General features: G+C 42.8%; 1 protein-coding gene across 2 annotated transcripts; it reads right to left on the bottom strand.

The window, feature by feature from the left end:
* Nucleotides 1-551: 551 nt before the first annotated feature.
* On the bottom strand, nucleotides 552-25512 carry chrnb2 (cholinergic receptor, nicotinic, beta 2). Of its 2 annotated transcripts, none has more exons than XM_085422988.1 (6): nucleotides 25189-25512; nucleotides 16154-16299; nucleotides 15379-15423; nucleotides 8964-9073; nucleotides 6209-7334; nucleotides 552-2809 (listed from the first exon to the last, which is right to left on the bottom strand). In XM_085422988.1, exons 1-6 carry the CDS (start codon nucleotides 25238-25240, stop codon nucleotides 2660-2662), a joined length of 1629 nt encoding a protein of 542 aa, XP_085279114.1. In that variant the 5' UTR covers nucleotides 25241-25512; the 3' UTR covers nucleotides 552-2659. The 2 variants fall into 2 exon arrangements, with proteins under 2 accessions (XP_085279114.1, XP_085279115.1); XM_085422989.1 differs by lacking the exon at nucleotides 25189-25512 and adding an exon at nucleotides 16476-16662.
* Nucleotides 25513-26329: the final 817 nt, after the last annotated feature.

The following is a 26329-nucleotide window of genomic DNA, read 5'->3' as shown; positions in this document are numbered from 1 at the left end:
TTACAGAAGAGAACGAGAATGAACAAACAACGAGCACCAGGTGGCAGCAAGTGGTCCTCTGAATCCAGCGGTTTTGGTGCATTACTTCTAATTTGCATTGCCACATGGGTACAGCAGTTTGTGCCAGAGGTGGATGGATGCAGACCGGAGATACTATGTGGTATTTACGAAATACACATTCTAAGATGCTGTCTTTAAGTATTGCTAAGCGTAAGATATGAGAGACAGTTATTCCTGCTGTGGTGTGAATTATTCAAACTGGTTCTCTGCACTAAAAATGTCAGGTTTATATGTGTAGATAAGAACTACCTACAGTCCTGTTTTCACAGTAGAATAATCAGAACCCAGAGTGACCTTGACAGGGCTTTAAACACATTATTGTTTAAAAGCCCTGCTTCCTAAGAGAAAAAAAAGTACTGTGTGACTGAGTGTGTGTGCATTTTTGTTCATATAAAAAAGGAAGTTGCCAGCATCAGTGTTAGAAAGCCAGGAAATGTTTCCTTCTTTCATGTGAAAACATGTCACGCAGACATACTTTGATTAATCTGAACCTACAACCTTTATTGGACTGGTTAAGGTGTGCACAGGAGCAGATTTTAGAGTCAGGAAGGGGAAGGTGAAAGATGGGAGAGCATAATGAGAGAGGAAGTGAGAGAGAAAGGAAGGAGAGTGGAAAGGTCAAAAAGAGAAAGAGAAGAGAGTGGACAGCAGCACTTTCTCCGTGTGGAGACATGCAGCCTACAGTTTTCACAGGTCTCTGATAGGCTTTTCACACTTGTTCGGGATCTGCCCGGGAACCCCCGCGGGTAATCCCATCCGCCCTAGACACAGCAAGAGACGCCTTCCAGTCCAAAACTGAGTTGAGCTGCAGAGTTGGTCACACGACTGCATAAAGCCAGGAAACCTGTAGCAAATGACAGTGACTGGGGAGATGGCCTTTTTCCAGAGGTTTATCGTACCTTTCCATTACACTAATAACAAGAGTCTTTTGTCTCTGCCTATCCTGCTTTTTTTTTCTCCTCGGCATTCACCCTTTCTGCTTGTGATTTTGCACAACTTATTGCCTTGCCAGGACTGCTTCATTGTTGCTCCTGTTGGCATTTTGCTCTTGTTTACTAAAAATTTAATTCCCCCCACCCGACTGCATGTGTGCCTGAAAAGACCTTTTGCATCGTCTTTGTTGTCAGGGATCCTGTGAAGATTGTGGAAATCTGCCACAAAAAGAATACGGCACTAATGACTGGAAGTTAGCTGTTGTTCTAAGTGGACTAAATGTCAGAAGTGAGCGCCCGTGGAAGACCAGATAAACAGAGCGGGACTGGAGAGAGGACAGCAGAGATTAATTGAAAGGGTGGAAGGATGGGAGGGATACATACATGTGTTATGCTCCTCTGGACACTGCATCTCACAGATGTACATGTGTACATATGTTCTGGACATTACATACACGAACAAAATCCACTGCAGAATTATATATTCAGGAGAGGAGAGGAGAGAGGAGAAAATGATGAGCGAATGAGGCTTTGTCCTGCTCTGATAACAGAAAATGAACAGTTGTGACATGACTTAATATCCATGATACACCTCCCATCAATCCACCATGTTCCACCGCCCATCAAATAGGAGCCCATATCCACACTCTTGGCTCAGCTTCCTCAATTTCTCAGGAGCTAGACTCGTCTCAGTGCAGCTGTGCACTCTGGCACAGCAGGCTGCGGCTGTTCTCTACTTACTGTGCACAACAGTCTGAGCAGAAAACCGTCCATGCATAATCTATTACTTCATCCCTTTGACTTTTATGTAATAATGCAACCTGGCTCTTTTCGAAGTACAACTACCTTCTATATATTTTTCCTTCACAATCTGTTGCTTTTACACATATTGTGTTAGTGTGCGCATCACAGGCTGTGTATTACAGTTTATATCACATTCTGGTTATATCTATACAATCATACAACACACCATAGTCTCTCTATTAGCGTCATATCCTTGCATGATCTAATAAACATAGAGAAATCTTAATAATATATACTCAATGCTATACTGTGGTAAGCAGCTATGCTATGATAAAATATACTGAATCAGTTTACTGACAGAGTGGATTTTTTTTTTTTGGGGGGGGGGGGGGGGGGGGGGAGTATAAGAACCTTGATATTGATATAAACTTCCCTTTCCTCTCTGATACTGACATCAATTAACATAGTGAATAAGTAACGTCTGTCGTAGCTGAAGACAGGTATGTCACGTGTCACTTAAGCAGTCAGTGTAATGCGGAAAGTGTTAACTAGCTGGCGTAAGGTTCAACAAGGAATAACTCGGAGAATCCTCACTCCCTGGCTGGCTGAAGAGGGAAGCAGGGAGAGACCTTTCCACCAGAAAGAGGTCACACCATTAAGCATCTGGACAAAAAAAACAACAACCAAAAACCTGCAGGTAAGAGTAAGATGGTGTTTTTCTTTATCTTCATAGGAGAAAAATCGTTTGTTGCAAAAACTGTTACTATAAAGGTAATGGATGTGATTGTTGTTTATTCCAGTTCCGGTTCCTGTACCATAGACACATTAAAACCCAGACCCACCCCCCGCCTCCGGCCCATGTCCTGCTGTGCTGATTGGTCGGGGAGCTGTCTGTCAGCGTGATTGTGGCTGGGGAAAAATGGTCAACCTGGCATGTTGATGGTCTTGGCTGTGTAGTTCTGGAAGAGCGGCTGCAGGAACATGCCCATCGTGCCGAACACGCATACAAACACAAAGATCCACAGGAAGAGGCGGTCGATCACCATGGCAACATACTTCCAGTCCTCGCTCACCTGTGGTTGTGGAACAGGGTGAAGAGAAAGATTAAGGTGAGCAGAATCCCACTCTCAAGTCCAGTCATGCTCATTATCATTTGACCTACCCGTCTGCCTTTAACTAGACGCAACGTTAATGGAGGTGAAGTGTTAATGTGAATGGAGACTCGTTCAGCTACACAGCTCTGATGAGGTCTGACACGAGTCAAGGAGGAGGAGAAGGATGTAAGAGACTGGAGAGAGATGGAGGACGGAGAGAAACAGAGGGTGTTCTGAAACTGTGACCCCTGTGATGATAACTTAAAGAGAGAGGGGAATGAATGATGAGCCATGCACTGCGCTGGGAATGGGAGGATTTTAAAGGCGATGGGATGGTAACTATATCAGTGATAGACAGAATTACTGCGGTTTATTAATTCCCATGTCAGACGCACGCTCCAATAAGATGCGGTCAGGATAAGACATAAAAAATAACACCCTCACTCTGCTGACTCGCTTCTTCTATTCCAGCTCTTTACCAGTTGTACTCTTTCTCTATGCACACGTCATGCTGCCGCTGCTGCTATAATTACATGTCTGTGTCGAATATTCAGAGGGTTACGATTGCATCACCAGATCTGTCTCCTTTGCTTCTGGCCTTTTGTACTAACCCTTGCATTTTAAATGGCAGTACTAAACAGCAGAGTCGCACAGCTCGGTCTTGACTATAACATGATATGGCACTGATCTGTGCTGCTCTGGATACTTTTTATGGCTGGTAACATATGCGCATAAAAGAAGATTGTTTATGGCAGGATTTCACACGCACGGAGACATGATAATTTTTTTATGTTAATACACAGTTGAATCTGAGTAATAAATATGGAGGTATGTATTATCAGCCGATACTATTGGTGCTCATCTCACATTATCACAGGCTATATTAGCATGCATGGTGTCAGAGCTGTAAACTGCAGCACCACATCAAATACACTTTTTTAATGTCATTTGTTTTTGCCAAAATTGCTGTTTAAATTTACAGGATTACATTTTTTAAGCTAGTGGAATAGCACTAAGTTAAAAGCTGCTGCTCAACAAATAAAGTAGACAAGCAGCACAAAAGCATTTATTTGGAGCTGTGTTTCTTTTCATAAGGAGACAGTTAGCAAATACTAGATAATTTAAGCCCCATCCCCCCAAAATAACCCAATGACCAATTTTACAATACAATATAATTTTACAATATAAGGTTAAAAAAATTTCTTTCACTGCTAAAAGGCTCTATCAGTCAAAGAAAGTGTCTGATTAAAGTGCTAAGGTCAGCACAAACAGTAAAATCGCAGTCTTTTAAAGCAGGGCAGCTACAGTGGGATAATAACTATCTCTGAGTCTGTGATTACACAAAAAAGACAGATTTACTGAGAGGAATAAATTAGTGGTGTTGCAATCACAGAAAACAGCACAGATGTGAGTGGACTGTTATCAGGTAATCAAAACTAACTGTCTAAACTATCTAAAAACAACATTTTTCCAGTTTTATAAGCAAAGAAAAAGCTTTTTGACATCAATAATGCCCAGGACAGTCTATGAGGAGGAGGGCAAATTCACAGCTCAAAACAGAGTAGAAATGATTAGTCAGTGAATAATCTACAAACATTATACAGCAAGGCTCAAGTTGACTGCAGGATTTATGCAGAGAAGAGCTGCTTTATTACAAAATGGGTCAGTGTGCAAACCTGAAACCTGTGTATGACAGGTTTCAGGTTTGCACAGGTTTGTTAGCGATGAAGCGGACTCCTTCCACAGCTTCCTCAAAGAAAACACAACATTTTCTTTTGTCCTGACCGATGCACATTTTAAGTTATTGTTACTGTGTCATGTGTGTAAATGCACACTGCTCTTGCTTTTTCTATGTGACATATAAGCCTACAGGTGTTTATTAAAGTCAAAGGAAAGACTGACTCAGCGGCAGCTGTGGGCAATCAGGTTGTTAAAAAAATAGGCTCAGATATTAAAAACGAGATTGGATGGATTAGATACTCATTTGCAAAAGTATTGATCCCATCAGGGCGGCCTTTGCCTCCTCCAGATGGCACACAACTTTACACAGCTAGCATACAGCCCCTCACCTCACTAGCAGCTGAATTGATTTTCACAAATCTGAACAACACTTTATGAAAAACATGAAGTTGGTAAAGCTCCTGCTTCAACAACACTTAAGTGTTAAACAATTATTATAAAAGTCAACTTGGCCAGTGAACACATGAATGTTAGCCCTTTAACTACTAGCAAATATTGGATAGCTACATTAGCCATGAGTTAAGTTATCATTTAAAGAAATAATAATAACTCAGTTGGTAGCTAGCAGCTAGGGCTAATAAGAATATGAATAATTTAAAAGTATAACAGAATTGTTTTTTTTCTTAAAGGCAGACATTGAAGCAAAGACAAATCTACCAGCAGTGGCACCCACCTTATTATATTTGCATTATGTTATATTTAAATTTTATTTTTGATATATATATATATATATATATATATATATATATATATATATATATATATATATATATATACAATTAAAATATGGTGCCAGGTGTGTTTTGCTCAGTTATGTTACTGTAAAGTACATATGTTGGGCAAAACATTGTTGTCATTGGCATTATTATTATGTTTATTCTTTAAGATCTTTATTTTTAAAATCCCTCTAATTTTTATTCTTTTTTCCCCTCTGTGGAATCAAATAGTTTAGTGGGCAACAAACATGTTTCTTCAAAATCCTGAACAGCATTTTGTAAAATTCTGATATTTTTCTAATATGAGGGAAATCTGAGTCCCACGAATAGCTTGGCAGACATGTCTGTTTATTCTATAATAGAGCCGATGCTAAAGAGAGTTTAAAATAAATTCATTAATTCACATTATTTTTTATGTTGCACAACTCTGTGTGCACAGTGCTGAGAGGCTTTTGTGTCCTCTGCAGTTTTCACTGTGGCCCAAATTCCCTAAAATATTGCAAATTACATCTTAAAGTAAAGACATATTTCCTGTAACACAAACATAGCCTTTATGAATTTTGCATTACTGAAATACCGAAATACCAGAAATATGTTTAGCTCAATTTTCCACTCTGAGTAATTTTCCCATAAATTTATATACAATAAGAGCTCCTCAAAAACTATTGTCCACACATTTCAGCAGCAAAGAGAAGATTTTTGGTCCCAAAAGAGGCGTTTGCACTGATGCAGACAGTTAGCTAATCTGGTCCTAATTTATTTAATCTGTTGTCAACATAAAAATCTATTTTGAGCAGCTGTCAAATGCTATTTTTGCAGTTACTATGATAGTGAAGTTTATTAACCAGCTATAAAACATAAACAAATCTAGTGCAACACTATCAGCTCCAGGCTCTGATATGAAGCAACAGATAATACTCACACTCTGATCATCATCCTCGCTCTTCATGTGATTTGCGATGAAGCGTACTCCTTCCACAGCTTCCTCAAAGCCTGGACAGGCTTGAGCCAGCAGGGCCTGGGTCAAAGCAGGACCTGCAGCTGCTTGCTTCCCTCTTGGAAGGTTTCCAGAGCTCCCTTCTCGACCTTCTCTGACTCTGTTTAGACCATCGATGGATCCCCCTCCTGCACCTCCCAGATCCCCTCCAAACTGTTTAACAGACGCGCGGTTCACATAGCACGTACAAGGGTCACTGTCCTCCTTACCAAACACTGTGGAGGTCCCCCCTCCATTCCCACCAGCAGTTCCCAGCCCGAGCCCCACCATCAAGGCCCCTGCCTCTCCACTTCGACCACCCTCGCTCTGCTCCTGCGCCCTCCTCCTTTGACGCAGCCGCTGACGCTCGCAGCTGTTTCTCGGCTGGCGCATGAAGAGCAGGGCAGGAAGCTTGTTGAGGAACACTAGTTTAACCCAAGGGGGCATGGTGTGTGTGGTGGGAGAACGATGGTGCACATTCAGGACACATACACTGGTGACGATAGAGAAAGTGACCAGAACCATGGTGAACATCAGATACTTTCCGACCAGAGGAACATCCAGTGAAGTTGGTGGGACGATCTTGGAGATTAGCAGCAGGAACACGGTGAGAGCCAGCAGCACTGAGATGCAGAGTGTCATCTTCTCGCCACAGTCAGAGGGCAGGTAGAAGACCAGGATCGCCAGCGAGGTGATGAGCACACACGGGATGATGAGGTTGATAGTATAAAAAAGAGGCTTCCTGCGAATGATGAAGTCATATGTGATGTCCACGTAAGTAGGGTCAGCTGGGTTTTCATTTCGTCTGCCCGGCAGGGCGATGATGTCCCACTCTCCACTGGGGGTGAAGTCATCCATGCTGGCTACATCAGCGCGAAGCACCAGATCGATTTCAGTGCGGTCGTAGGTCCAGGAGCGGAAGCGCAGCGTGCAGTTCTGCTGGTCAAAGGGGAAGTGCTTGACCTCAATCTTACAGGCTGATTTATAGATTGCCGGGGGCAACCAGAAGATGCTGCCATCGTAAGACACCACTGCATTAGAGTAGAACGACACCTCGTACACCCCATCAGCACTAAGAGACAAGGTCAGAGAGGATAAAGACAAAAACAGGAGTCAGACATAAATCCAGATGCTGGTGTGATGATTTAAATAATAAAAGAGTATCATGAGGAGCCATGTTTCTTCCAGGCCTCTTGAATAGGGTAATGTGGTAGTGCTTTATCTTATTATGCAGCAGCTTCATTAGACCTCAGCGACACATTAACGAATCTTGAAGTTATGGGTGTGACTTTTTGAGGTTTCTCTGGTTAGCAGCGTGACAGACTCCTTATATTAACACACAGAGGAAGGATAAGGAACCAAATGAATGTGAAGTCCAGGCAGAAGACATCATTTTTAAGGTAATCTGGGCTTGATTAAACAGCACATGTAAGCTACTGTGAGCTGTATGAATTTCATGTCATCTTACGATAATGGCAGAAAAATACATGCAGCAAGAATATTTTTAACATACAAAAGAGGAACCTGCACGAACACATAGCTGCACATTTTCAGTGCACTATGACCCGCTTCATCTTTTCTCCAAATGAAATAATAATATAAAAAGTGGTGTGGTAGTGGCATAAGCTGAGTTAATCCTCCAGTTTAAAGGACTGACAGTTGGACTCATCGGAGTCATGGAGGATAACACCCCAACCTGGGGTACACGGGATTAACGGGATCACTTTTCCAGAGTTAGTTGGGTCAGGGATCTTATAATCTTTAGTCAAGTAAGGCCTGAAGCAGGGAAAGAGGAGAAGGCCAGACAGATCGCTGTGCTCTGATGAGCTGATTTACATACTGTATGCTGACACTCAGTTTCCATTACATTAAGACCAGTGGTCCGCAACATCCCCATTCTCTCTCAGACATGCAGGAGAATTCTAATTAACAAAACATGCGGATGAAGTTTACACGTTAATCATTTTGTGTAATACATTACAGTGAAGCTTATTTGGGACGTTATCATTTATGTACTATGTATGTGATAGTACACTCATTTGCACATGAGTGATTCGTACCGCTCATCTTGCCAACTTGTTAAAGGTCCTCGGGACCTAAGTAAATTTGTATTTAGTTACCACAAACCACAAATGAATCGACACATAAAAATGTATGATGTAGTATGTCAGCACAGGAGTACTGGATGGTTTCTGGAATGCAGCTGATGGGATAGGAACTATGCACAGACGGTAGGGACAGGAATAAGGCTGAAAGTCATTAAATTCCCAGCAGAAAAGTTTTGGTCTGGAGGTGCATAATAGGCTAAGTCAACCATGCGCACCCCTGAAGACTTTTCATAAGGTAATCTGTTCTCAATAGCAGAATTAAAAGTGATGGCTGCATATTTGTATGACAGTGTAGAAGTAATTTCAAATCCTTCCATTGGTCCAAGATAGAAGAGCCACATTAAAAGAGAGGCAATGGTAATTATCTAGACTCTCAGCGAGCACATCAAATAAGCTTCATATATTTTACAAGTGGAAAAGACAAGACGACAGAAGTTTGCATTCTTGTGGAACAACTGTGTGCACCGACTCATCACTTCATTTGCTGATGTATGCAGTGCAGGTGACTTGTTCTGTACTTTCATGGTGCAGTGTATGCACTATCAGTTTGTATCTTTACAAAGTGAGGACAGGTGGACGAGAGAGTGACTCACTTGTTGTAAAGCACCACGTCAGGCAGCCAGATGTGTTTGGAGGGCAGCCTGACCTTCAGCATTCCATCAAACTCCTCGGGGACCCAAGTCAGACGATAGTCCTGCCACTCCTAAAGGCCAATAAAAACACAACGCTTAGTCACTCATCTGCCAACCACACAGCAGGAAATGACATCTTGAGAGAAGCAGACAGGAGAAGGTGTGTCTGTTTGTCTTTTTGTGTTCGTCACTCAGTCACTGGTCAACATGACATGTTGCAATAAAGATAAGCCTAAGGTACGTTATATGCTATCTGCCCAACCTGCACCTTCATCACACTTCTACCATTAGCCAGAGTAACACTCATGTCTGTCCTGACCCTGAATGGTCTTTAAAACACACCCGGCCGCAAACCACTCAGCATGATTATAATGCAGCAGCTGTTCCCAGGTATGTGTGTGTGGGTGCATGTGAATGCATCAGCAGACATCTGAGTCCTCTGTGCAACTTTGTGTAAAAGACAAACATTATCTTGTTTTCCATGTTGTGGATCAGACTTTGACATTGCCACACTGAAGCCTCTGTGACCTGTTACCACAGTTCTGTGTGTGGTATAACCAGGTTGGAGCTGTATTGCTCATGCTAGACTGTCCTCTGTAACTGTGATGCATTGTGGTCATTACAGTTTGTCTCGGCTCACGACAGCTGTCCTTGGCACTCCTACTTTCTGATGGCAAAGAATCCATAGAGCACTGATGGTGATTCTATGCTCCGTTACACGTCATAAATCCTAATCTGGCTCATGTGTGTGTCTGTCTATGTGCCAGTGTGTGACAACCGTACTTAGAACTGCTTTATATGAAAAAGTTTATATATATATATATATATATATATATATATAGCAGCTGGATAGCGTAGTGGTTAGACTACACGCCTTTGGAACAGAGGATCGCAAGTTCGATTCCTGCCTGGGGCGTCTGTATCCAGTAAGGGTCCTAAGGCTAGACCCCCTATGCTAAGCAAGCCTACCGCAGACATGAGCGAGACAGATAAATATGAAGGCATGCCGGCTCGGACGTCGCCCGGATCAACAAGGTCCGCGTCAGGTGTTGAGGAACCAGGGCACCCTGACGAAAAGTGGGCTACTGGAACAAGAAGGCATCGGTGGGCAAGAGACGAAAACAGGGCGTTGTTGGAATGCTACTATGCAAGTAACCCCGGCGGAAGGGGCTACATGAATAGGATGAGGGACCTATGGATTCTTCGATACCCAACATCCACAATGACGGCGAAACAACTAGTAGCTCAGTGTTCCAACATTCGAAAGAAGGGACTGCTCTCACAGCTAGAGATTGACGAGGTACAACACAAATGCTACGGCAAGGAGGAGTCAGGACGCCAGGTCAGGGGGGAGATATCATCACCCCCACCCGAGATTGGGTACATAGCCCCAAGTGCGATAGGAGAAGGATCGTTGAGTGCGAGAGGAACTGACCTGAAAAATAGGATCTTGAAACCTGGATCCCGCGTAGCCGGTTACCAAGATTACGTGAAGTTCCCTCAGAAGGTCTGCTAGATGATGTTAATGCAGCACTACGGGCAATACCTACAACCACGATTACCGACACTAACAAGCTGATCTACAATACGGCAACAGTGATCAGTGAGATGCTTGGCTACAAGTTGAACAGCCACAAGGGGCAGTACCCTCCATGGAGAAGGAGGCTAGAGGGCAAGATCAAAGTAGCACGGAGGGAGGTTAGCCAACTAACGGAGTTGCAGAAAGGTGCGACAAATAAGGTGCCTAAGAAATACAGCAAGCTGTCCATACCTGAGGCCTTGGAAACTGCCAAGCAAAGACTCACAGCCTTGGCCAGCCGCTTGAGGAGGTACACCAGAGAGATAGAAGGCAGGAGAATAAACCAGCTGTTCTCCACAGAACCAGCAAAGGTGTACTCTCAGTGGCAAGGGAACAATAAGAGAACAGCACCACCAAGGCTGGAGATGGAGCAATACTGGAAGAGCATATGGAAGAAGGATGCAACCCATAACGGCAATGCTCAGTGGCTAGAGGATCTGAGGGCTGACCTCCCTGAACAGGGTCCAGTAACCATCACAGTGGCAGATATCCAAGAAAGGGTCTCCAGTATGAAGAGTTGGACAGCACCAGGGCCCGACATGGTTCACGCCTACTGGCTGAAGAAGCTGACTGCACTCCACGAGCGTCTGGCAGCACAAATGAACCAGCTGCTACTTAACGAGAGACACCCGGAATGGCTAACTGAAGGCCGGACGGTCCTGGACCCCAAGAAGGGACCGGTCCCCTCCAACTACCGACCAATAACCTGCCTCAGTACTACATGGAAGCTCCTGTCAGGCATCATATCGGCTAAGATGAACAGGCACATGGGTCAATACATGAGCGGGACACAGAAAGGAATTGGCAAGAATACCAGAGGCGCAAAACACCAGCTACTGGTAGACAGAACAATCAGCCGAGACTGCAAGACCAGACTGACCAACCTGTGCACTGCCTGGATTGATTACAAGAAGGCCTATGACTCAATGCCCCACAGCTGGATACTGGAATGCCTAGAATTGTACAAGATCAATGGGACCCTAAGAGCCTTCATCAGGAACTCAATGGGGATGTGGCGTACAACACTAGAGGCCAACTCCAAGCCCATAGCACAAGTCACCATCAAGTGCGGGATCTACCAAGGAGATGCTCTGTCCCCACTGCTGTTCTGCATAGGCCTGAACCCCCTCAGTGAGATCATTAACAAGACTGGCTACGGATACCGACTACGGAACGGAGCAGTTGTCAGCCACCTCCTGTACATGGATGACATCAAGCTGTATGCCAAGAGTGAACGAGACATCGATTCACTGATCCACACTACCAGGCTATACAGCAATGACATTGGAATGTCGTTCGGACTGGAGAAGTGTAGTCGGATGGTAACAAAGAGAGGGAAGGTAGTCAGAACTGAGGGGATTGAACTACCAGAAGGCAACATTGCAGACATAGAGGACAGTTACAAGTACTTGGGGATCCCGCAGGCGAATGGGAACCATGAAGAGGCCGCTAGAAAAGCTGCAACCACCAAGTACCTGCAGAGGGTCAGGCAAGTCCTGAGGAGTCAGCTGAATGGTAAGAACAAGATCCGGGCCATCAACACGTACGCCCTGCCCGTGATCAGGTACCCTGCTGGGGTAATAGGCTGGCCAAAGGAGGAGATAGAAGCCACTGACATAAAGACAAGAAAGCTCCTTACCATGCATGGAGGGTTTCACCCCAAATCCAGCACCCTGAGGCTGTACGCTAAGCGGAAGGAAGGGGGCCGGGGACTGGTGAGTGTCAGCACCACAGTCCAGGATGAGACAACGAACATCCAAGAATACATTAGGAAGATGGCCCCAACTGACCGAGTGCTCAGTGAATACCTCAGGCAGCAGAAACCCAAGAAAGAGGAGGGAGACGAGGAACCATCATGGAAGGACAGGCCCCTGCACGGTATGTACCACCGGCAGATAGAGGAGGTGGCTGATATCCAGAAATCCTACCAGTGGCTGGACAAAGCTGGACTGAAAGACAGCACAGAGGCACTAATCATGGCAGCACAAGAACAAGCTCTGAGCACAAGATCCATAGAGGCTGGGGTCTATCACACCAGGCAAGACCCCAGGTGCAGGCTGTGTAAAGATGCCCCAGAGACAATCCAGCACATAACAGCAGGGTGCAAGATGCTAGCAGGCAAGGCATACATGGAACGCCATAACCAAGTGGCCGGCATAGTGTACAGGAACATCTGTGCCGAGTATAACCTGGAAGTCCCGAGGTCAAAATGGGAGATGCCCCCAAGGGTGGTGGAGAATGACCGAGCTAAGATCCTGTGGGACTTCCAGATACAGACGGACAAAATGGTGGTGGCTAACCAACCGGACATAGTGGTGGTAGACAAACAGAAGAAGATGGCCGTAGTGATCGATGTAGCGGTTCCGAATGACAGCAATATCAGGAAGAAGGAACACGAGAAGCTGGAGAAATACCAAGGGCTCAGAGAAGAGCTCGAGAGGATGTGGAGGGTGAAGGTAACGGTGGTCCCCGTGGTAATCGGAGCACTAGGTGCGGTGACTCCCAAGCTAGGCGAGTGGCTCCAGCAGATCCCGGGAACAACATCGGAGATCTCTGTCCAGAAGAGCGCAGTCCTGGGAACAGCTAAGATACTGCGCAGGACCCTCAAGCTCCCAGGCCTCTGGTAGAGGACCCGAGCTTGAAGGATAAACCGCCCGCAGGGGCGTGCTGGGTGTTTATATATATATATATATATATATATATATATATATATATATATAAATCTCCCTCTCACTCCCTGACGGTGTGGTATGCATGTGTTCCTTAAGCACCGGAGACCTGGGAGTTGTTGTGTGCAGTATTTAGCTGTTCCTAGGTCTGCGCTCTTCTGGACAGAGACCTCTGTTGTTGTGCCTGGAATTTGTTGGAGCCAGTCTTGCAGTTTCGGGCTTGAAGTTCCTAATCCTTCTATTAAAACTGGGACCACTTTGGCCTTTACCTTCCACATCTGCTCCAGTTGTTCCTCCAGCCCTTGGCACTTCTCTGTTCTCTGGCTCCTTCTTTCTGATGTTGCTGTCCGGTGGGAACACCGCATCTATCACAACTGTGGTCTTCTGCTCCTTGTCAACCAGCACTACGTCTAGTTGGTTAGCCAGCAGCTGCTTGTCTGTCTGGAACTTGAAATCCCACAGGACCTTAGCCTGTTGGTTTTTTGGTTTTTTTACCCACCTTTGGTGGTGTCTCCCATCGGGACTTGGGAAACAGATGTTCCTACACACTATCCCAGCCACTTGTTTGTGTCTTTCAGTGTATGCTGTCCCATATATTCCATGTCCACATGCCCACTTCTCATCAATATGTCCTTGTCCTTCAACACCTGACGTATGGCTTTAGCTATCTGCCTTGCATGCCCTGACCAGGTATTCAAAGCTTGACCTTTTCTTCTGAATATATACACCATCAACAATGGCCACATTATACAGTTTTCTAAACAGAAGAATTTCATTGCGTATACAAAATCTTCCTAGCGTGGCTGAGTCTTTCTGAAGGAAAGATGGGAAGGGGTTCACAACTCCTAGTAAGACTATGTGGCCAAAGAGTTTTACAATATAAAATATTTTTGTGCAGAATTGGAAATAATTTGTGGAATTCATCTTCTACAGCAGATCAAATCAATGACAGATTCAGAGAATCTGAGGGAAATCTCTATACTCAGGGGACAAGGACAAAAAACAGTATTATGTAATATTCACTGCACTGACTCCACTGCAGACATATTTAAAAAAGATCCAGAAACAAAGATGGCTTCTCTGGACAAGAGCTCACTTAAGATAAGAAGAGTAAGACTAAAGAAAAATATCCTGTGATCTTAAAAAACAAAACAAAACAACTAAATTTAAAACTCTTTTGGGAAATGAATGTGCATCCTTAGAGCTATAGAAATAGATTACAGTCCTGCTGCTTATCAGCTCATCACAGTTACAATTTTGTAGTGAAACAAAGAGTTTAAATCCTTGGATTTTCTTTATTATTTATTTACAACCCATCTTTGCTGTTTTTTTGGGGGGTTTTTTCCAAAGTTGTTAGGTTTGTGAATCTCAGCTTAAGCCAGTCTTTGGTCATTTGTCTGAATATCTAGAATATGTTCATGTTGTTGAATAAATTATTATAAGTATTAAGCCCAAATAGCTATATACCTCAGCTATAAGAGGTCACATATGACTTTACAGAACATCAAAAATCACAACATTAGCGCAGAAACATGAGTTCAGCTTCAGAAATGTCTTTCTGTACATTTCTCACTCTCTGGTAAATTCCCATCTCTTATTTTTCTTCTTCTGGATTTTGTTTGAGGACGAGCATGACTCTCTTTTTTGATGTCTCTCTTCACCAGTCCTGTCGACTTTTGTCTGAACTGAAGCTCTACATGATTGCTGGCAGGGTCATACTCAGCTATCCAGAAACAGTAACAACACGGAAAAGAAAAATGCATCTTTCTACCCCAGTAACTGCATCCGTGAATCGTGTAATATTGGTGTGATAACACTTCAGGAACTTGATTATCCAATGAAATTCATCACGTACAGTAGTAAATTTTAGAGAGAGGAACCTTCAATGTGTGTGTTTGTGTTTATCTAAGTCACATTTATGACTACCGTCCAAGTCCCTCGCGGTTTGTGATTCACGTCCACTGACCTAGCTGCGACACTGTGAAATCTAAGAAAAAAACACACCTAAAAATAAATATTTACTCATTGTTTTCTCTGCATTTCACTAAGCTTTCTGCCTTCTCTTTTTCCATGTAGCATAATGTTGGGTACGCAGTGATTAGATCAGATGGGGAGTCAAAATTCTCACCTGTGTTAGCCAGACATTGGTGGTCATCACCTGCTCTCGTTCATGCTGCAATGGAACACATTCACATTAAAAGCTGTAGTTTTATTGCATGAATTTATTCAGAAGCGGCTCATTGTTATTTGTATGTAAAAGACTCAGTGAGGATGAGATGTCCTGATTTATAGTATGTTTAAACAGGGTCAAGCTTCAGAAAACATCCTTCAAACTCCATGTCCCAGTTTTGTAATAGGGGGAAATAAATGTTGTTTTCAAGCTGAGGCCAAAGATAACCCTAATGACGTCTTCAAGATTAATTTCTCTTTAGAGAGCTCCTCCCGCGCCACAGAAGGAATCCTGTAACTGCTTTTATATATGCTGGCTAGAACTCATCACTATAAATCATCTTTATGTGCAACATCGGCGGTGCAGCCGTTAAATTTACAACAAAAAAATAAAAAAAACAAACAAACCTGAGCAGAGAATTTCAGCCTCGAGACAAAAGCAACGTTACCCTTTGTCTGAGGCTTGTTTGCAGTCGTGGAGAGTAACAAGTACAAGTACAATATTCATTGCGTCACAATATTCAAATACTGCTCAGTGTTGCTGGTTTGTCTGTGATTATGTTTAATTTGAGTTTTAAATCAAGATTCTGGCGTTTAGGTTACCAGGAGGAAAAACAGAAATTTAAATGAATCACCATTTGTGTTTATGTTGTTTGTTCTATTATCCAAATTAAATTCTAAAAATCACATTAAATCATGCACACAGATTCAATCCCAGACGTGTCCATACTCACAACACTAATGAGTTGGGCCAAAGACACCATCAGCTGCACAGTAACCAGCTCAGAGCCGTTAGTCGCAGGACGGATCAGTTTGTTATAATGCGCTGGGTTTAGGAGATGCTCCACCAACCGCTCCTCTGTGTCTGCCCCAAGGCCGCCTGTAATGAAAGCGCATCATCATCATCATCATCATCATCATCATCATCATCATCATCATCATCATCATCATCATCGTGTGGCTCTATCAGGAAGCACCAAAGTTGCAGGCATCTGTGTCTCACTTGGCCTTATTTAAAAGGTGTTTTATCAAATTGGATTTGCAATACAAACATACTGGAGCTTGAAGTCTGTGGTGCCGTAAGTGCTTCTTTTGAGAGCCGCGACATTGCTCATCACCGGCGGCTGGAGGACGTCAGCACACCTCAATGCATAGATCTTACGAGATCTGACATCACGAGAATGAGTCAACCACTCTGTATGTCTCTATCGCTCTCCTTCCTGTCTCTATCACACACTTCGTCCCGCTGCTCTGTCTCTATGTATTCTCCTCTGCCCTGCTGCACTTCTCCCCAACTGCCACTCTTTTGTAGCTCTGGGTTATTTTCACTCAGTCCCTCGCGTCCCTTCCCCTGTCTCTTCCCCCTCCCATCCCTCCATCTGTAGCAGACTGTAGTCTTATCTGTGTGAGTGGTTGAATTTAGGCAGAGCTGTCACAACACCACACACAGGAGGGGAGGGTTTTCCGGGGGGGGGGGTTTTCACTGAGAGAGTGATGCACTGAGAAAAACAACTGTTCTGCACCTCCTGCTTCCTTCCTCATTCCCTCCTGCTTTTCACTCCCTGTCTCTCTGGCATCTGCTCATCCCTGCGCTGCGTCTTTTCACCCTCACGCTCCACCCCTGAAGATAAACACAGGCTGCTAACTGTACCGATGTTGTCATACTCTCTTTTAAAGGCCGTTAACATTGCAGGAAAACAAACGCGTGAAAGCTGATGTAGGTAAAATTATTTCTTTTTAATGAACACAATGATATTAAAAAGTATACAAAGAGCTTAGACTCTCAATTTCTCCATGAATCTGCGCAAAAATAAATCAAATTTGAATTAATTAACAACTGTTAGAGTTCAGTTGGTACAGCGTAAAGGATTTCAGTCTTTTTGTTTTAAAAAATTGTACTTTAGCGCAGATAGAGATAAACATTTTCCCAGACAGGACACTGTTTATTACCCATAGCAAGAATCAGCGAAAATAAAAGAACTGTTTTATACAGGGCTATGGATGAATGGAAGTCACTGCCAATAGAAATAACATAAAAAACCACAAAAACTGTATTTAGAAAACTTTAAAACAATATTTATTTGGTCTGATTTTGATGCTTGCAATGCAACATGAGAGCTCAAAAGGTAAATTAAAACACAGAAATGGAAAGAAGACGTACCAAACTTCTTCTGAATGTTTCCGGCTCCTCTGTGACACTCTGTCCTCCTCTATTTATCCCCTGCTCTCCACCCTCCCCTTCCTCTTTGCCCTGTAGCGCTGCTGTGTTCACTGAACAGGAATGATAGCCTCTATCTCTGGATCAATAAGGACTCTATTCATACCCCGTGACCTCTCGATGCAATCCCTCGCTCCCACATCCCCTATTTTTTAATCTTCTGCTCTTTCTCTGTCATCACATTTTCCTTAACACTTTTACCATCTTTTTCATCATCCCAGTCAGCCCGTTTCTTCTCCCATCCTGTTTGTTATCTCCATCTCGCTGTCGCTGACAGCCAGTGTACATTTATTGCCCTTTCCTTCGCTAAATCAGCATCATCAATACAAGTCCTGTCAGCATGAGTGTTGTACTTTTGTGCACAAGAGCTGGCTTTTTTTTTCTTTGCGTGCATGTGTGCCATTTTGTGGACACACATTCATCAGGGAAATAAGCATTGCTGTCTGTGTCAGAACCATATGAGTAATGTATATTATTCCCGGAAGCACAAGGCAATAACACTGTCGGATGAGACAGGAAGCCAGACTGGCAGAGGAAAAAAAGGAAGAGCACGGTTCATTCAACCATGCTCATACGTGTATATGAAAGATTTCTGCTTACTATAAAAGTACTATGTAGTAAAATAGACAAAATGTAATTAATTATCTTAAAGTCTTAAGTCCCTCATTTCTTTGTATTTTGCTTCAGTAGAGACAGACTTTCTTGTAATTTTTAAAGCACTCATGAGCAAAAGTTCTCCAGGCTTACTGAAGATCTTTCAAAGTTTCTCTTTGAACATCGGCTGCTTTGTCATTCATTTAAGTCCAGTCCTTATACCTGACCATTTTTAGAAGATGTTTTTTTACATTTATTAAGCCACTTAACACTGACCTAAAATGATCATCACTATGTGCAGAGGAGCTTTGAAGGTCTTTCAAGAAGCCCGGAGAACTTTTCCTGAAGATTGGCTAAGAGAGTTCAGGCTGTGTTTAAGAATAAAGGTATTCATATCAAATATTGATTTGTACAAACTCTGTTTTTGCCTCATGTACTTCATTTAGATAGATAGATACCACAACACTTTCAGCACGCCATGTTTTACCACTTCTTCGTGAACTAGAGCATTTACTACAGAAATAGCTTAAAATAACTAAGCAAAAATGAGCATGTGGTCAGGATACACCAATATTTTACAGCACTGCAACTAATCAGGCAGAAAGATTCATTTTTTCTTATCTCGTTTTTTTTTTTATGTAAAACTACGCACACACTCGAGCCTGCTCAGTGTGCAAACACATTAACTCGGCCGCTCATCTTCAACACTCAAATAATGCTACTAACCACAGACTGATGTGCCTCTGTCTCCACATGCTAAAGGCTGAACTGAACGGCTCTAATGTTGTTGGTAGTTCAGGTGGCTTTATATTTGTTTTCCAGAGCAGATATTGCAAACTTAATGTGACATTATGAATATTTCAGCAGGGCTCCCCATTAGACCCGTAAGCTAGGGAAGTTACACATCACCGTGCACATGCAAACACACAAACACGCACACGCTTCCGTGACAGGAGGACCGGAAGAGACAAGATGGTAGCCATTAGGTCAGATTGCTTTATAGCTATGTCTGCCCCTTCAATCCGTTCGTCCTTAAAAATAGCCATTAATCTTAGCGTGCTGATGGACCTTTTGTGTCCCCAACAACTTGTTTATAAAATCTTTACTTTTGACAGCATCTGGTTATAATTTCTAATGCTGCTTAGAGACTAGAGCACACGCTGTAAAGACAAACGTGGAGAAAATGAAGGCGAGGCGAGATCTAAATTGAATTATCCCACTAAGACTATTACAGTGATGATCTCTATTTATACAGCTCGCTCAAATGAGAAAAGGTTGGAGGGAAACTGGGGTCATTTTCTGCCCTCCTTTCTGTCGACGGCTAAAGAGGCTTTTTGGCTGCAGCTGAAACCTTTTATGCTGAAATATTCTTAAGTCAATAATGGAGAGATCCACTGATGTACTGGCAACACCCAATTGGCTCTGTAGTGGCCATAGAACTGAGATATTAATATTGATCCTCCATCTAGTTGCAATATCAGAGCACAAAAACAGAGGCATTCCACTGTGGGCTAACTGCAGCCTGAAGCTTTATTGTCTTTCCACGCTGCGCACAAAGATGTAAAGTCAGTCGAGTTTGTTGTGTTTTAATAACCACAGAGGTTTTCATTTTTTTACAGAAAGCACTGACAAATCACTCCAGCATGTTGTTCTATTATTAGAGCTGAAACATTAGTTGATGCATTTAATCTTTGATCATCACATGTTATTAATTAAAAAAAAAACCAGCTTTTTTTAAAGGATTTTTTTTTCAACCTTTTATTTAATAGATCCACGGATATGGCAAAGATCATAATCATGATTTATTTTTGACCAGCGTTTAGATCTTAGTTATATGGTTAGATCAGTGACTGACTTTGTAAACATGCCGTAATGAATAAAGACCTGTTTTAAAACAAGTGACAAACCATGCACAGTATTTGCTGTTGCTTCACAGCGTGACGTCTTGAAATCAGATTGTTTCTAGAGACGATTTAATTTGACCAAAACCTTTCTTTGCAGGATCCTGGCTTGAGCTAAATGAAACCTGCCAGGACTTGGCTGCGATCGTGTTTGGATTTTAGGGAGGGGCAACAATGCACCACTATAACGAGCCATTACTACACGGCGGGATTTGGTGTAAACAACACGTCTTCATATTGTTTGTGACCTTAACATCTGAACATCTGAGCGTTGCAGCAGAAACTGAGACGCATCACACCTGATTTTTGTCTTTAGCTGACTCTAAGGGTCTTTACATTAGAATATAAAGTGGCTTGAGGCACTATATATAATAAAACTGAATTGAATTTAATCAAAAAGTATTTATTTGAGTTACTGTTGCCTTCCCATCAGTTCAAACCAGTCTGGTCATTCTCTGACATCAAGAAGACATTTTCACGCAGAAAACTGCAGCTCATGGTATATTTTCTTCACAGAACTTCCTCTGTAAAGTCTAGAGATAGTTATGTGGGAAAATCCCAGCAGATTGTTGTTGTTTCTGAAGCACTGAGACAAGCCTGTCTGACACCAACAACCATGCCAAATCACCTTTCTTCCTCACTCTGATGCTCAGTTTGAACTTCAGCAGGTCGTCTCCATGCGAGCTATAACAAGCAGCTGAACAGGTGTGCCCAATAAAGAGAAGAGTGCATGTCACAAAACAAAAACAGGAACACAATAACAGCTGTTTTCTTTCATTTATTTTGTTTTTATAATCACTGGAAGCCAAAATGATAATCTGACATAAATTCAATTATTTACCCAAGAACCATTTTTTTTTAAATCTGAGTTAATTTTTAAACATTATATTTTTAAACAAATTAGTTGGAACCTGGATAAATATTAAGAGAAAACCATGCACAGATCAACACAACTATTTAATTTGTTGACAAATTTAAAAAAAAATGTGTCCATGTATCATGGATACGTAGATATACGCCCATATTTAGATTTATAGATAGACTGTTGTTGCTACAAATGCCATAAATATTCTAGCTATATGCTAGAGCTATTAAAATGACATCTTAGGTTTGAATTTTTCTAATATATAGGTGCATGAGTGATATTAGCTCAGTGGATCACTGGGACAAAACAGAATATATTGCTGCTGTGGAAAGTGTTTCATTCATTTTGAAGTCACATCAAGGGAAATTTGAGGAGAATATGCTAAAATAGTTTAGAATAATGAAGGCTGCAAAGCATCGCCGTCAGAGGCTGCAGTTTAACTCATCCAGAAATCATACTGTAAATAAGCAGTAATAGCTTTCATTTGTTTATTAAAACGCATGGAGCTCAGCTGCTGGATGACAGGATATGGCCTTCTAACAGCGGTGCCTATTTCAGGGGCTGCAATAAAATGCATCACTTGAAATGCATTATGCCTCTCGTCGCAGCTATTATTTGCACTGTCGTTTAGATACTCATAAATCGCGAGGCCACGCTTGCACCAGGTCAGCGCCTGCAGCAAAAATGTGCCCATGAATAGATAACAACAAGAGGACTGACTGCAAAAATGATTCCACATAACTCTTAATGTCGCATTTTGTTGAAGTTAGAAAGTCTTTTTCGTCTCTTATACTTGATTTTATTGAAAGGTGTGCGTCATCTTGAATGCACTTCTACAAAAAGCTGTATCAGTGCAAGGTAAGCACACACCTGCCTCGACTTAAGTCCACCTTTATTTTTTTAAATATTCTTAGACAAGGTCAGATTTAAAACTCTTAACTTTCCAAACGTCTCTTATCTGCCTCTTCTTCTCTGCTGCTTAAGTTTCTATTAAACCTCTGTGCTCTCCCTTTGCTTCCCTTTAATCTCCCGGGCCACACTGCTGTGTGCTGCTGCTGCTCTTGCTACTACTGCTGCACATTCATTCACATAAACACACACACACAATCTTGCACAAATCACACATGAGAGCACAGGGTTTTACACATGGAATCACGCACACTCTCACATGCGAGTGCAGGCCCGTGCGGTGAATCCGCTGCACATTTTTTAATCACAGATGCTGCCCCTACCCGCTGATCTGATCCTGTTGCTGCTGTGTATTGGGAGTCGGTCCAACGAGATAGAGACAGAGAAAATAAGCAAGCGAGATAAAGCGCGGAAAGAGAAAGCGAGGTTGAGCGAGACGATAGCAGGGGTGCTGTCATGTCAACAATGAGATTCTGCAAAGATCAGATGAGGAAAATCGGTGCACCAAAAAAACCCCAAAAAGTGATGACAGACTAAAGTAAAGGAGCAGAACTTTCTAGACTGTAGCGCTAGCACAGAGATGATTTGTTGATGTGCATTCACACATAGCAGAGGACTACCGTTCCAGTGTATGCATGCACTTATTAAAATATCTTTTAAGATGCAGAGACATCTCTGGCTGATGAGTGTCGCAGACTCTGCTCCATATCCAGTAACCCCTGCATTAGGTCAGCTCAGCCCCACAGACTCTTTTTATTATGCATGGCCTGTTGGGGAAATGACAAGAGACATCCTCCTCACACAGCGAGATGGCCAAATCCTCACGGCAGCCTCTTAGACAGGTGGTGAAATGTCCTTGAGCGTCCTTGCACAGCCACTCAATACAAGACTCCTCCGTGTGTGTGTGTTTGTGTGTGTGTGTGTGTGTGTGTGTGTGTGTGTGTGTGTGGATGCTTATGTAAGTAAATGATGCCGTGGCTCTGGAGGTGTAAACCTATGACTTTTCTCCTCTTCATTCGATCACCACCTTTTTTTTATGCCGGCTATTTTTGTTGTGGGAAATGCATGGATTCTCTCACATGTCTCTTGCCTTCTTCGCCTCTTATATGACGTGAACATTACAATAAAGGACAAACATGACTAAATAAGAACACCGAAATCAACACGTAAGCCTCAAACTAGGCAAAGGTTGTGTTTCCTAAGTATTTAACATTTGTGTGTTTTTGCTTGCTCGCTTGTAGGAAACTTCTTAAACGCCTTATAAGCTCCAGGTGTGTGTGTGTGTGTGTGTGTGTGTGTGTGTGTGTGTGTGTGTGTGTGTGTGTGTGTGTGTGTGTGTGTGTGTGTGTTTATATGTGCCCAGTGTGCATTTTTCTTCAAACATGTGTTTGCATGTGCTTGTGTGTGGACAGAGTTTATAGTCTCTGAGGATGATGCTAATCAGATTTTCTCCCTTAAGGGAAGATGACTCATTAGTACTCCACAGCTTATGAGGCTCCTTAAAGTGATATCTCATGTTGGCATTTTTAGTGCAAACACCTCTGTTTGAACCGAATATAGGGCAAGAATTGAATATTGTGCAAATTTACACCAGCTTCATACAAAAAAGCGTGTCCTTTGACATTTGACATTTTAACAATTAGCTCTATTCAGGCTTTTATTGGCATTTAGCTTATTAGATTTTCACTGGAACTCATTATTTTCACTGTAAAACAAAGTCTGTTATTAAATGAATGTTACTCCTGATATTTTTTGATTATTTTCATGTTCTTTAGTTATCTTCATTTTATTGTATGTCTCTAAAGACTTTAGATTTTGTATTTTTGCTAACAAAATCGAGCATTAAATGTTGTTTCCATATAAATCTTAAACGGATGCTTTAACTAGTATACAGCTGCTATTTTTACCAAAGCTGTGCGGTGAGAACGTCTGCAACCGGTGCTTGATGTGATAAGTGGCAGGTTAATGTTAGTTGAAGCACTTTATCTCGTACTATCTGTCTTCGTCATTTCCTCTGGATGCAGTGTGATGAACTATGGGTGTAAAGCTGTCTTTTTTGGGGGGAGGGTGTAAAAGAGGAGTCAAAGCAGCATGTTTTCGCCCTTGGTGATGATGAACGGTTAGTCAGTGCAAGGCAGATGGCCAAGCGTGTGCATGCGCACGAGTGGACAGAGGTGTGTGCTGTGTGTGTTGCTGCACAGGCAGTCTTTTGCTCTGAGCTGCTGAGCTGGCCTCTGCTCTATCCGCTGCTGTAGATAGGTTACAAAATCTTAAGGCAGTCATAATTCAGCCACTGAGCGGATGTGTTGGAGCGACACCAAAATAAAGCCAACTTACAGAGGTAAAATATGTCCAAACAACCTAAGAGCTTACAGTATTTACTTTAAATGTGCTGCGAGAGCCATAAATAAGATAACCACCCAATGCATGCGCCCCATAACAATAAGTTTATCCATCTAAGCTGTTGTGCAAAAACAGAAGGCTTTCCCTGTGCACCCTGATGACACATCATTTGCCCTTTGATGACAGGAAGAAGAAGTTGTTTTAGCCCAACATGCCTCTTATTAACCTGCCCACTCAATGCAAGACCTCAGTGTTAATGAGAGAGAAGGAGAGAGAGGCGAGTGAGTGATAAGATAATTTATTTCTCTCTCAATTAATTAGAAGGAATATGCTAACTGATGCCACAGTGGTTTAGCTGTTGCAGTAGGCTGGTAAATTTCTCATGTATGTTTATCACATGTTTTATTTTCAGTAGAAAAGATTATAAGTTTGATTTAAGTCTTTTAATACGTATCATTTTCATCTGATCTACCAAAATGTGACTAACTCCCGCACACTCAACACTGAAATAGCAGTAATTCCATAGAAGAACATCACACACGTCCCTAAACGCATTATATTAACCCCAACAGAATCTCAGGTTAAATATATCTTGTATTTTATATGCTTACGATGCAAGTGTTTTCCCCCCTTTACACTTGCTAATGTATTTTCATTGTGCTCTATGGAGTGGGTATTTCTCCACTACATCATTCCGTCGCGCTCGCTGCTGTTTTAAAGAAAGATGGTGACACAGCAGTGAAAGAGTCGCTTTCTCCACCTCTGCCTCTCCCTAGCGTCTAACCAGTCCTTTTTTTTTATTGCATTCACTTCTTCATTACTTGGAAGAAACCTTTTCGGATTCCCTTAATGCACAGACGCGCGGTGTTTTATTGCCCTATGAGGGTGACGCACAAGAGCTTCGATGGAGCCATTATGTGGACAAGGTAGGCTACTCACCTCCCGCAATGGCGAGGAGAGCCAGCAGCAGCAGCGGCGGCCAGCCGTCCATCGTCAAACGTGCGTCCGAGCGCGCTCCGAGCCCGGAAAGGTGTTCACCGGGATGGAGAGGCCACCTCAAGCACGCCCGCAGTGTTAACTCCCTCTCCTCCTCACGACTCAAACCTTTCTTTACTGTCTACCTGTCATGGTGACGTCAGGGCTTTCCGGCGGTCCACACTCCTTCCTTTTCAGGGGAAAATATAAATATCTCGGCGGAGCCAGGTAAGCTCTGCGCTCGGTTGAGTTGTGTTGGCTGTCCGTGCTGAACGTTGCTCAGCGATGCGACGCGCTGGAAAGGCGGGGGCGGGTGAGGGGGGCGCACAGAGGAGCAGGGTGGGGGAGACGGGAGGAGAGGATGTGGCATACCTCTGAGACTCCGTATCTCAGTTAGAGATGCCAGTGTGTTCCCCGCACAAAGTCACACATCACCATAATGTAATAATAAGCACTCCTAGGGTGTGAGTGCTGCTCAGTCTGACTTTATAGTAACCTTGTCAAACTTAATGGGATTTTTATGTTTAGTTAAAGTTCCAGGTCAAATATTTGTGGAGGTGGTAGCTGTGATAATTAAACATAAGCTATAAATGTGATTACATTGGCTTTGCTTATATTAAAAAATATTAACTGTAAATGTAAATCATAAGAAATCTGGCTGGTGTATGTGTGTGTGTGTGTGTGTGTGTGTGTGTGTGTGTGTGTGTGTGTGTGTGTGTGTGTGTGTGTGTGTTAATTTGATGCTCTGGTATCTGCCACACCCCACATCTATCCCTATCCTCACACAGGCTCCCCAGGATGGTCTGTAGTCTGAAAGTTGAAGCTTCTGTGTGTCCTTCTCCTCTACCCTTTAGGCCACTAAAGTGACCTCTGATAAATGTTTGAGCTGCACAGAATGAAGTTGGAAATGGAAGTTAAGAAACAAATGTGTCCAGGTATTGAGAAAGAGCTGAGACTCACAATCTGATGATAACTGAATGGGGCGATGAAGGGCAATGGGACTCCAGCAAATAAAAATAAAAAAATAGGAGGGGTATAGGAAGGAAGTCAAAAGTGCGTGGGAGAACAAAAAAGCCAAGTAAACAGAAGTATGGGTTGGAGGGAG

The sequence above is a fragment of the Rhamphochromis longiceps genome, linkage group LG11 (genome assembly GCF_057381845.1).
Source record: "Rhamphochromis longiceps isolate RC_006_pf linkage group LG11, R_longiceps_female_GT1.1, whole genome shotgun sequence".
NCBI classification, from domain to species: domain Eukaryota; kingdom Metazoa; phylum Chordata; class Actinopteri; order Cichliformes; family Cichlidae; genus Rhamphochromis; species Rhamphochromis longiceps.
Note: the sequence above shows the minus strand (reverse complement) of the source record. Positions and strands in the feature narration are given on the sequence as shown.

Excerpts from the sequence above, each read along its gene's own strand:
- chrnb2 (XM_085422988.1), bottom strand. The coding sequence starts at position 25,240 with ATGGACGGCTGGCCGCCGCTGCTGCTGCTGGCTCTCCTCGCCATTGCG. Across the intron at positions 16,300-25,188 it reads TCTCCTCGCCATTGCGGGAG|GCGGCCTTGGGGCAGACACA; the intron begins GTGAGTAGCCTA and ends CTTTCATTACAG. Across the intron at positions 9,074-15,378 it reads CCAATGTCTGGCTAACACAG|GAGTGGCAGGACTATCGTCT; the intron begins GTGAGAATTTTG and ends ATTGGCCTTTAG.